The sequence below is a fragment of the Rhagoletis zephyria genome, unplaced genomic scaffold (genome assembly GCF_001687245.7).
Source record: "Rhagoletis zephyria isolate East Lansing unplaced genomic scaffold, Rhagoletis_zephyria_1.1 Rzeph_scaffold_08471, whole genome shotgun sequence".
Taxonomy (NCBI): Eukaryota; Metazoa; Arthropoda; class Insecta; order Diptera; family Tephritidae; genus Rhagoletis; species Rhagoletis zephyria.
The window spans coordinates 2,939-16,093 of record NW_016165551.1 but is presented as its reverse complement, the minus strand read 5'-3'; the positions used below and the strand labels follow the sequence as shown (position 1 = coordinate 16,093).

At 34.7% G+C, this 13,155-nt stretch overlaps 1 protein-coding gene across 1 annotated transcript; it reads right to left on the bottom strand.

Moving 5' to 3' along the window:
- Window positions 1-8,845: 8,845 nt before the first annotated feature.
- Window positions 8,846-10,307, bottom strand: LOC108375068 (uncharacterized; the record flags this gene model as incomplete). Its single annotated transcript, XM_017631149.1, has 2 exons — window positions 10,241-10,307; window positions 8,846-9,192 (listed from the first exon to the last, which is right to left on the bottom strand). A coding segment is annotated over exon 2 (297 nt), but the record flags the coding sequence as incomplete, so codon positions are not given.
- Window positions 10,308-13,155: the final 2,848 nt, after the last annotated feature.

Below are 13,155 nucleotides of genomic sequence, written 5' to 3'. Positions count from 1 at the left end.
TTATTGCGGTTTTCAACCGAAACTGTGCATATATGCATTATTTCGGTTTTTTTCATATGCATTATTTCGGTTTTCAACCGAAACTGTGCATATATGCATTATTTCGGTTTTTTTCATATGCATTATTTCGTATGCACAGTTTCCATATGCACAATTTCAGGGTGCCAATGAAATGAATGCAAATGCGATTGAGTTGATTTAGTATCTGCAGACAAGCGGTTATTACACGCACGCCTCCGCAGCCATAAGGTTGTACTTTTGTACATATTCATTCACACATAAAGCGTGCATATGTACATGCATATGTATATATGTACAAGCTGATACCCACGTATGGCTACAATTGACTCTAAAGCCATTACACGTCGGAGACATGCACTCATAAAATGTCTCCTGGTGTCTTTTTTGCCGTACGCATGCACGTACGCACGTTAACTGCATGCTGGCGCACACATTTACATGCTCAAATTTACATACATTCATTCTTATGTATGTATGTAAATATGTTAGGCCAAAAGTCCACACCAATATTTGGGTAGCATACGGTAATTTTTCGACATTGCAAGGACAACTATACTTTAAGTAAACAAATTTACATAAGGATTTTCGTGGAGAAACAAAAACATGCATTTGCCAGCACTTTAATTGGATATAGAAATATATTATTTGGGCGCTAGGAAGCAGTACGAGAATTTTTGGCAGCTTTTATAAGTTTGAGTAAGAAATCCCAACTTTTTAAGCCTTTATAAAAGGTACAGGTAATACTTAAAAAAAAAATTAGAAAATTCAGGCCTAAAACATTACAACTTTCGAACTGTTCAAAAAAACCAAAAATTCGCGTATAGAAATATTTCCTGAAAAATTACGAATCTGTTATAGCAAAAGTTACCGCTTTTTTTATACGAATATTTCTTTATTTATAAGGAAATCATCTATATATATATAAAAATTTTACCAGGGCGATATCTGTACATTATATATTTTAAAGAAAAATTAATATGTTGGGTCTTTATTAGAGCACCAGAAGCCAAATCAAAATTTTTTATAATTTTTGCCTGCCTGTCTGTCTGTCTATAAGTTTTGTACGCGCATCACTCGAAAACTAATATATGGAACTAAATGCTGTTCTAACCGATATATTGCCAGAGGTCTAACTTAAAATGTAGATAGATAAAAATTAAAGAGTTGCCACCTGATGGAATATTGCAGTTTCAGTAAATTGATCAGAAAAAGTAAATATTGCAATACAGCTGCCAAAAGAAAGAGGTTTAAGAAGGTTTACCGTCGAAAATATTTTTCTTGAAGGTTGCCACCTGTTTGAAAATTTTATTTTAATTGAATTGATAAAATAAATTGAATATTGCAATATGGGTATCAAACTGAAGAGGTTTAAGAGAGTTTACTGCCGAAAATATATTTGAGGAGGGTTGCTACCTGCTTACAAATTTGTATTCAATTAAATTGATAAAATAAATGAAATATTAAAAATCGGGTATCAAACAGCACAACAACACTTTTAATGCGCAGTGAAGCACGCCGAGTACTTGCTAGTGTCATATAAAATTAAGACTTCATTCTAAAGGTTCTTTCGATAAAAGCGGTACGATAATAATTTTACTGTGTGGTCATTTCATGGCCCAAAATGACTTTAAAATGCAGTTATAAGTTTGAATTTCTTTCAAAAACCTTATCAACTCATTGAATGAGTTTTAATATTATTTTATTAAATAAATTCGTTTTCGATGAGATTGATATGATGTTGGTCTAAATGAAACACTATAAGGATGTTACGTTTGGCTTTTCTTATGACCAATTTTCCTAAGATATTTTCATTTCTATGAAAAAACTTCAATTTTAACATGGAAAAACTTAAAAAAACTAGCTCCCTTTTTGCATTTTTTTATTTGTGTTAAAGCCTTTCCTTTATCAAAAAATTAAGCTACTAACGATGAAAATCGGTGGATATAAATTAATTTATTAATTAAATAATTAATCGTTGGATTAAATAATAATTTTTAGTATGCAATAGAAGCCGGAAAAAATGTTACTCATACGCTATATCGCACATGGTCGTACTTGTACATAATCATATGTAAATGTAAGGACATGACAGTCCATTCTCACTACACCAAGTATCCGTAACAGTCATATGCAGTGATATCTATGCTTTCCTGCAAACAACAGACAAAGAAGCGCCTGCATAGGCCTGGGCGTAGATTTTGGTACCAATAAATTTGACAAGTAAGGAATCAATTACCAATTTTCTAGAGCTATGGAGAAGTCACAATGCCCTGAGTGCTCCCGTCATCACCTGATTTCCACGAAAACGAGTATGCAAAATAATTGAAATGATCTCACTCCTTGCCTCCATGAAGGAACCATTAAGCCTCTTGAGAGAACCCAGCTTATAGCGGCTTAGTCATATTTAAGGACGTTACACAGCTTATTTGTATAGCAGAAATATGTACATCAAACAAATAGTCACTTTTACAGGTATATTCTGCACGTTACCGAAGATTTTGTAACCGGAAAATTTATTACCAAAAAATGTTACCAGTTCTTGTCACCGCGATTCTAGGTACGTTGGTAATGCAGTTAAAATAGTCAGCAATTCAGATATGAATAATTGTGCAAATCCTGGCATTGCATATTTCACGGGAAAATAATTTGTTACCAGCTTATGAGATGGTAACAAAATTTACCGGTTACAAGAGTACACAGAATGCGAAAAGGATTTAAAAATTTACAGGAACTTTATTTACCGGTTACAAGCATTTTATTACCAGCGCAGAACAGAAGACTGGTTCCAGCATGCAACAGCCCAAAAGGGACTTTTAATATGGTTCCTTTAATAAATAATTGTATTGAGATTATTTAAAATTTTCCTTGATAAAGGGTATTTCTAAGCCAACTAGGTAAGCGTCACATCTCTGATTTGTGTTGTTGTGCTGATGTTTCTTGTTACCACTGTTATTGCCACAATCGTGGGACAATAGTGTTGCAACATTACCGCTGACAGTCAAAGTAAATGCAGTATGCATATGAAAAAGCTGTTGCTCAGTTGCAATGTCACGCCATTAAGATATCAACAAGAACAAGTAGGCACATAGTACAGACAACATACGACAATAACAAAAAAATTAAAGCGAAATGGTTGAATGTATGTATATCTACTCAAACCAAGCACAATTTTGTAGTAAATAGTGTGTCGTCGTGCACACATGGCGCCGCCAAAAAATTTCTATTCGCATGTATGAATGTACATATGTATGACTGTTGTTCTGTGTTTAGCATATCCTGAACGGATGTGTGTAATTTAATGTTGCTACTCTATTGCCGATTATGTTGTGTCGACCACACACAGTTAGGCATAATATTCTTCGCCAGCTCTTTCCCAACCTAAGGTGCACAGCTTCTACCTCCATTAATATTCTACATCATTCTAGCCTTAGCATTTTAGATGGTAGACTCAGTTGTTGCAGTCGACACAATGGTTGTCATCGCATTAGTTCCTATCTGTGGCACGTTGTGCGTGCGGTTGCAACAATCACATATATACATGCATATGTACATATGAATGTGCGCAAATACTTGGCTAGTTGCACGTTCTTGTTCACTACTTCATATTTACTTACATAAAGTTGTTTTAGCGTACGTTCCTTGGCATCCTTTGGGCTTCCAAAATTCCCTAATCGAGTAAACCAAGTGTTTTCCCTATTATAAAATAAACGTGCACAGGATATATAGCGTACAATAATAACAAAAATTGCAAACAACATGTGTCCGCCTTTGGAAAATTTATTTTTGTTGCCATTCTAAAATTGATGTAATTGCGGTCGGCCCCTAAAATGAATAACATTTTCATTCTCTTCCAAAACGATAGGTACTTTTAGCTTAAATATATGCATGTGGCACTCTTATGCATTTGTGTACACATATATTTAGATTTTCCTTACAATTTGCCAGCTATGTGATTTCATGGTATCTCAAATTGTTTTAAATTGTTACAACAGCCGATTATGTGCGCTTGCTAGTTGCCACCAAGTGTGTGTAGTATCAAATTGGTAGATATTTTATAGTCTGCTTTCATAGACAGGTGAGCTTTGGGATTAATAAAATTAGCTTCAGATATTTGATCTTTTTAAAAGTGTTGCAGCAAAGGATAGCGCAATCTGAGCCGAAATACTATGCATCACACCTTTTATTATTTAAGAATACTTCTGGTAGCTTAGAACTCACTCAATGGCTTTTGTTCGAATACGTACATTCATAAATACATACATTTACTTAAGTATACTGATAATATCATATTATAAAGCGCAACATTGGGTTGGGTGACATTTGGTTTACTTCTTAAATAAGTAAGTAAACAGTGAAGGCTTTTCTCAAATTTTATGACTTTTAAAAATCGGCAGAGTAAGGTTGCCTTTAAGAGATACATACATATATTTATTTCCACTCAGATATAAAGACGTAGCAATGCATGCTAAAAGAAAATAAAATAGTTTCAATAAAGAATTTTTTGATTAAAAGGCAGATATTTATAGGCACTTTGTACGATTTGGGAGTGTCGATGGACAAAATCGCAAATCTCTCGATAGGAATAAGATAAAAATATGGAAATATATGGGTTCGAAAGCTGAAATAATGGCCTATAAGGAAAAAATAGTTCCATTATATTGTCATTATTTGAAACCCCAAAAAATTTCGTTGAAAATAAACTTTCGAAAAAATTAATAATTTGCTGGCTAGCTTCAACCAGCATCTAAGGGCCGGATTCACAGTGCTTAATTAAACGTTTGTTAACTTAATCACCAACAAGAGATTAACTTTGAATTTATCGCCTGAAAATTTAAAAATTCCAAAAATCAATACTTTTCTATTCAAATTTGAAATTCGTACCACAAATCCTTGGGTCTAGCCAGCAAGGTATGAATTATTTATTTTTTTGAAGGTTCATTTTTCATCCAAACTTTTTGGGGTTTTATAAAATGATTATATAATGGCACTATTTTACCCTTGTAGGCCATTTATGGCAGTTTTCGAAAGCATATTTTTCCATTTTATTCCTATAGAGAGATTTACGATTTTGTCCATCGACACTCCCAAATCGTACACTGTGCGGTGTTATCTAATTTATGGTTTTGGTAGAGTGGATTTCATATTATAAAATTGGGATCGAATGTATATAAAATAATTATATTTGGGGTATTCACAACGGCGTCGTACGGTTTTATGTCGTAAACTTTTAAAGCTTAAATATGTATTTACATGTTTAGAGGACGTGAAACAACCAACTATTTTTTAACACCGTGAAAATTCATAATTCAACTTTCGGGGTTAATCATTTAGTCATTTAGAAAATAAATTTTTTAAAGTGATATTCTGGCATTTTATTAAAAGATATAGTGCATAAAACTAAGGCTATTATGAGATATATTTATTTACATTCAAGAAGTACTACAGGCAAAAACTCCAAGACCGTTTAACCGATTTAAAGAATTTTTTTTTTTAGTTTGTTCGCTATGATACCTGGATTGTTGAAAAATTTGGAGTTGTCACCGGTTGGAAAATATCAGTTTAATTAATTGGAGAAGACAAATTAAATATTGCAATATGGGTTTCAAAAGCAAGAGAAGGAAAGTTTAGTAATAACAATATATTGGCGCTTACACTATATGTTAGTGTTTGCCCGAGCTTCTCCTCCGATTTGCGCCGTACGCTTTGATATTGTCACACAAATGAGAGGGACCTACGATTTAATACCGACTCTAAGGTCAGAAACTGTGCTCCAAGCCAGGCCCCGCTAAATGATAGCGCGTTGATAATCGCTTAACCACAGCGGTCACCAAGAAAGTTTACTGTCAAAAATATTTTTGAGGCGGGTTGCCACCTATCGGAAAAATTTAATTCAATTAAATTGACTAGGTAAACCAAATATTACTAAAATATCACCCATCAAACGAAAGGCATTTGAGAAATCTTTGAATTAAAATTATGTATTTTCAATTGCGTTTTGAACCAAGAAAAACTCAGTGAGTGGGGAGACCAGTATATTTGCATGTACATATGTATAAAAACAAAAAATATTTATTCGAACATAAAATGGTGTGTATGCACTGTGGCCAATGGTTATCACTATCTATCACCTATGTGTGGTTGTAAGCCATGCAAAGTCCGCAAAAGACTCCGGAAGCATTTTCGGGAGGATGCGTCAGACTAAGCCGAGCATCCTTTGAAGTGCCATCAAATAGTAACTTAAGATAGTTTTATTATGCGGCAATTGAGAAATGGATGTGCAAAAATTTCATAAATTAAATGAACTAAATTTTTGCATATGCGCCTAAACCATTTATCTAAATCATAAAAACTTATTAAATGAAATATCCCAAGAATGGTACCGAACGAGAAGTGTTCGGGAAAGCTTTACTAGAAAAGGTTTTCAAAGGCTACCACCTATTCAAAAGCGAAACTTTGAAAAAAATTTTAATGAAGAAAGAGTTTACTACACATGTATTATCAAATATCCGGCGTGCTGCCTGCAAAGTATTTTGGTGTTATTACTCCCTCTAACCACATAGTACATACATCCAAGAAACTCTTATGGGCTTATTCATGAAAAATAAAATAGTTTTTAAAAAACTTTTAAAGTGAGATTTTCATAAAAATATTCGATTTGTAAAGCATACCATGTTTATACCTACGCAAGAACCGCATTAATAAAAAACCGATTTGACGCAAAACATATATCTTTCAAGCGTTTATAGCGCACTCGATGAAACCGCATTTAAAAATAAATAAAATTTGCTGCTATTCTTCGTTATTTCTATCATATACCTTGTTTATACAGACATATAAAGCGCTTTGACCAAGTTCGCTGTGATTCAAAACGGAAGCATAAACCAACTTTCAATACGCTCCGAAATTCGAAAATGTATTGACTTGAATTTGTTTTCGAATCGCTTTTTTATTTCTCACATCGGTTAGAAAATAGGTATAAACACATCACTCATTAGACGCGAAGTGAAAAAAGGCCGGTCTTCTTTATACAGCTCATTTTAAATTTTAATTATTATTATAACAAATTTGAATTCATGTTTGCTTCCATTTCAGGTCCACCGCGCAAATTAATTATTTAAGAAATATCGAATAAAAATAACAAATTTTGTTTATTTGTGAACACGGTTCCAGCAAGTGCGCTATAACGACACAAGTGTAAATGTTTGAAAGAAATATGTGTTTAGTTAAATCAGCTTCTTGCTAATGCGGTTCTTGCATAGGTAACAATTAATTTGCTCGGTTGAAAGGAATTTAATCAGAAAAAATCACTGATTGACAATGTATATATTTGTAATAAAATGTCGTAAACCTTTTGCTTGACACAATTATTATTTTAGTTTAACTTTACAGACAGGTGGCAACCCTCTTCAAAAAAATTTGTAAGTCGTAACCTTCTTAAACCTCTGACTCCCACATGGTGATATCTATGTTTTTCAATTACCTAATTCGCTTAATTCAAATGGAATTCGATTTTTTTAAAGAGGTGGCAATCCTGCTGCATGTAGTTAAAAAATAAACCCCTTTCACACCCATTTTGATTGATGCCAATATTTTAATAATTCATTTAAATTATTAAATAATTTGAATTAAATTTTTTTACAGTGGCAAATAAAAACAAAATAAACCTTTATTTTAAATCTTCAGGCCATGCTTTTTAACATGAAATTTACGTTTCTGATGGCACTGCCAAGATTTGAAAAGATGATTTCATGGATTAGCAAAAAACGCATTATTTCAAAAAGTGAAAAAAATTAAAGCTTTTTATTTTCTGCTTTGGAAGCTAAAACAACCGTACTATTAAATATAGTAATAAAAAGAAACATATGTTTACATATATTTTCAATTCATTCCATTAAAAGTGGCCATTTTTCGAAAACTTTATTAAAATAAAATTTTCTTTTCTGGAATAGCGTAAGGACACTGTATTTATTTATTTTTTCTAAAATTTCAATTCCTGTAATTCTCTACTATCTATATGGAAATAAAAAACGTCAAACCAACATTTTATTTCAAGCAATATATTTTTGATATTTATTATTTCCGCGAAGAGCTAACGCATGGCTATGCTCTGATTAAAATTCTTAGTATAAAGTTGTTAAGTTTAGTGGCTTCTGGGCGGCATATCATTTATTTTATAAGGAAATTTCTGTTTTATTCTTTCTAGTGGATAAATTACCTTTACAAAAATAACAAACCATTCACATTGCAGACACGAATGTTTCGTTTTATGCCCATTTAGGCGGCACTGTGCGAGTTGAGAAATAAAAAACTAATTTGAAAAAAAAAAATGTCAGTCAACGCACTTCTGAATTTCAACGCGTTGAAACTGAGTTTATGCAACCATTTTGAAACGCTTCGAACTGAGTTAAAGCTACTTATGTGTCGATATAAACATTGTATATATTCTTTACTAATTAGTGAACGTATTTTTTTTAAATGCATATAGAGAGTAGGCAAAGACTTTCACCTGAAAATTAAATTCAAAGAGAATATTTGTTAGATATTTATCGTTTTTGATACCGTGTACAAAAAATATGCAAATACTGTATCTTCCAAAAATAGCACCCTTCTTTATAAATACTTTCAAAAAAATATTAACTATGAGTTTTGGATATTGCGAGATTAAGTAACAACACAGAAGCACTTTCAAGGCTCAGCGCACTACACCGGGTATTTGCTTGAAATAAATGAGTAAAAGGTATTTTTTTTTTACATTCATGAAATTATGAAGCCTTTGGGCATATTCGAAGTCAGTACAGTGTTGTCAAAGGAATTGTGTATTTACCTCTTCATCGCCGCGTAATTGATTGTCCAAAGTAGAGACTTGATCGAAAAATGTCCAGCTTAAATTCTCAGCGCTGCTGGGTAGAATTTGTAGATTCACAGAATTTCGCTTGTCCTGTTGATCCTGTTTTGCTAATTTTTGATGCACTCTCTGTTGATTTTTTCTGAGTGTATTATTACTAGCGGAACGTTGTAACGTTTCTTGTTGTTTTTGTTGTTGTTGTTGCTGTTGTGTCACGGAAGAGTCAAAATTAAAATCTAAAATATGCGAGGCAATGTCGATGGTATCATTCACCATGGCAGAGATAGACAAACGCTTTTCGCAAAAATGGCTGATGCACTACTCAACTAAAACAAAAAGGAAACAAGGTATGGTTGATTTATTTACATAAATGGCCAAGGGTTTTTTTTTGTTATTAGTTGCGATTCATTTATCAATTGTATTGTGTTATTTTAAATTGATTTTATTTGTGCGAATATATTTTTATTCATTTATTTATTTTTTTTTCAAGTTTACCACACACTTGCGTGGTATTCTTAATTTATGCTTTTTATGGCCACATACTCGTATTAAATGGGCGCAACGATGCATGCAACCATAAACACTGATCATATGTGTATGTGAATGGGTATATGTATACATAGGTATGTATGTATGTGGCAGTATGTACGCAGATAAATCAGAAGTCAGTCGCGAGTGCAGTTGACTCAATGTCGGCGCGCAGAATTTTCCGCACAAATTAATAATTAATTAATTGATGAGTGAGTAAACAATGGCTTATTGAGAGTTGTATAAACAAACGTACAGATAAATTGGCAATTACATAAATGGAGGGAAAGGAGTAGATAGAGGTAAAACATTTAAAAAAGGGAAATTATTATTATAAAAAATTGCTATGCAAAAACCACTAAATGCCGCGTGATTTTTATAACCTTTTCATAGGCGCGCTGGAGCAACGTGTTGCAACTTGAAAGCGGCCATTGCATGACAAAATAGATACGAGTTTCTGGAATTCAACAGCGTCATTTTGTGCGCCAAATTATGTGATTTTCCAATCAATTAAACGCGAAATTTCGACGCGCGTTCGACCGTTTGGTTGGCTGTTCGCTATCCGGCTGTCCGGTTGTCCGGTTGTCCGGCCAGCAATACAAAGCCAAACGCGCTGATGGCAGCAATTGCAGCGATTTAATTGCGCGTGAAATGATGCTAAATGCTGCCAAGTAAAACAACAACAATGCTGAAATTGCATTCGAAAAAAAATCTGTTTATAGTCACTACATATTTTCTTCTACTCAATATTTATACACGGCGTATACGCAACTCTATTAGTTCAATTCACATCAGTATTGAAACTACTTAGGCACTTGCTACACTTTTTCCGCGTATTTCACTCACCAATTCCGCATATTCACTAAAACACTTGCCGCGAAATTTGTTCCAACTAAAGTACAATCAAAAGCTACGAATACTATATATTATAGACGCACTATTATCGTTGAATGATTTTTTTTCTCCATGGAATTAAATGTTAAAAATAATGTTTTTTCAACATTTTCACGCGCCGCATTAACAAATTGCGAACTGTTCACGCGCACGCTTTGCCAAACACTGACTGGTCAACATCTTCGGCGGAATTTTCATCACTTCGTTGGCTGCGGCGATTTGCTGTAGCGGAAAATTCTTTTGCCGGCAGCTTTACAGCCGTGAAATGCTTTGCAGCCAACTGAAAGCTTTTCCCTATGGATGGCTGCCTCTCGCAGGCTTACTTTCGAAAAGAGAGCAAGAGCGCGAGATTTTTTACATTGAGAGCATGCTCTGTTTTGTGTAGCCGGTTTGTTTACATCGCATTTTAGCATTGTTGTAATTATTGTTGGGTGTATGCAACACGTGGTTTGCAGCTGCCACATAAATAGCGGCAATTTATTGTTGTTTATATTTAGTATGCCTTTTTTTACTGTTTAGTAATTCGTTGTGTTTCGTGTGCATTAATGCTTAAGGGTTGAAGCTATGGAAATATACGTGCAAAAAGTTGGTAGAGTTGCCAAACTTAAGAAAAATTAACGGAAAGTTTGAGCTTCGTATACTATTTTTTTGTACAACATATCAAAAGTCCCCCCTATCGATCCATATGCCGGTCGCAATGTTCGCAGAATAGAAGGCTCCAATAAAAAAATGTTTCCGAAAATCTCGCTAAGGATCACTATTTTAAGAAATTAGCGGTTACCTAGTGTGAAGCGTACAAAAATTTCTAAGCCACTTTTTTTGGCCATAACTATTGGCGAAATCCCATAAAAACTTTGTTATGTCCAGAGTATGTACTCCTTTCTATTGATCTATTTATCTTACTTGACTTTTGTAATACCTGTAATTCTAAACGCCGCACTTCCAGATATGCCTTCGGCAAAATACTCCAATTTTGCTAAATAATAAAAAGCTTCTACCGCAGAATCCGGGCTAGAGGGCTATATCCAGGCGTGAATCGTATCTTTGTTAAGAAGAAGAGGTAATTCATGTTGAGTTAGTAGAGATGTACACCGCAGGTAGCAGTGCTTTCCCTGCTTTGAGGCTTTTTATTTATTTTTTATCAATGCATTTCTGTTGGCAGTTGAGAAACCATCATTAGCCAGCGTGAAGTGAACACTGATTTAGACGACAGAAGTAGACCGTGCAATAAATAAAAAACTTTGATTTTGCGGTCAAAAAGGTGAAAATTTAAATTAGAACTGGAAGCGTGTCTTCGTCCATCAAAACATGGTCGTTTGGGTTTCTCGTTTTTCGATCCGGAGGTAGCCATGAAGCTCCGTTAAATTTCTCATGCTGGAACCTCGTGCCGCAGTTTTCCATGTTTCGGACCCCGATGAAGTCGATCAACTCCAGACCGTTATCGTACTTTTTGGCTTGAAGGCTGGCATTGAGGTCGGAGAAATGCTCGTATGTGCATTTAAAGCGTTCAGAGAAGAGGTCTTTGGTTGCCTCGTCCTTCCCCTTCATTAGGGTTTGGCATAGAAACACGAGATTTTGAAGAGTCTCCGGGTTGTGGTGAGAAACTCATTCAGCGGGGGGAACAACAGTACCCGCAACGGAGTTTCTCTGTTATCACAAATCTGGCCCCGAATTTCTGTTGCTTTACATGGTAGCAGTAGTAGATGCCCGAAGGTTCTACGGGTGCTCTAAATTGCCCCGTCGAGCACATTTCTTGGCTGGCGTTGATGTCAGATTTTATCCTTATGAGGACAGTCTGGCAAGGTCAGCTTTCCGATTGATTGTCCGGACATTCCAGGTGCATGCCCTGAAATAGTTGTCCTTTAAGCGTTGCCGTCAAGAGAAGGGGGTCACATTCGAAGCTTTATTTTACCATTAATTAGAGTTTGTTCCTAACAACAGCACTCAGCTTTTACTGGGGATTATACTTCTCTTGAGCTATTGACCCGGATGCAAATTAATCGTTTTTGGCCGCTGCCTGGTGAATGTCGATCAATACGTTTCTCCATATGCGTGGACTTCTGACCCGGAACCATCCTACTGCACCAGAACTTTGCATTTGTTTGATTTCGAAATCACGAAAGAGACGATATTAATAAGACCAAAAGACGACATCAGTTTCATAATAAACAATAAGCAATAAATACCTTAGCTAAGCGCTTTAGCACAACAATTTCATAAAAATATTTACATCCTTCCGTATTTAAGTGAAGTGGGCACATATTCTTCAGTTTATTGCTCAACCTGTGCAGCTCTCAACCATTTCAAAAACTGTTGTTTTAACATTAAGTTAAGTACTCCAACCACAAAAAACACTAAATAAATATTTATTTCATGCGAAAGACATTAGAAAACAAAGAATGAAACGAAAAACGCTAAACTCAACTAAACACTTTAGCCACGCAAAAAGGCCACAGAATTCTCATAATCCATGCATTAAAAGAACACTAGCAGCAGTAGTTGAGCAACCAACCAAGCAACCAACCAACTAACTTACAACACCAAAGCATTCAACAACTTTTAGGTGGTTGCCAGCAGCATTCATTCACCAACAGCAATGCGGCGAAACAAAAGCAGCGTAAAAACAATAAAATATTTAGTACTGGAATGAAAAATATGCTGCCTGACCGACTTAATACGCGCGCGAGCATTTTAAAGGCGTGAGCTGAGCTGCCTCCGAATAGTAGGTGCAACAATACAGTTTTTGACACTTGAACTAAAACCACTTGGCTGCCACCAGCAGCGCCAACAGAAAACTATGTAATTGTACCAGCGGTCATAAGCAGAGAGAGGTGGGAAATTCCATATACGTATCTATGTACATGTGT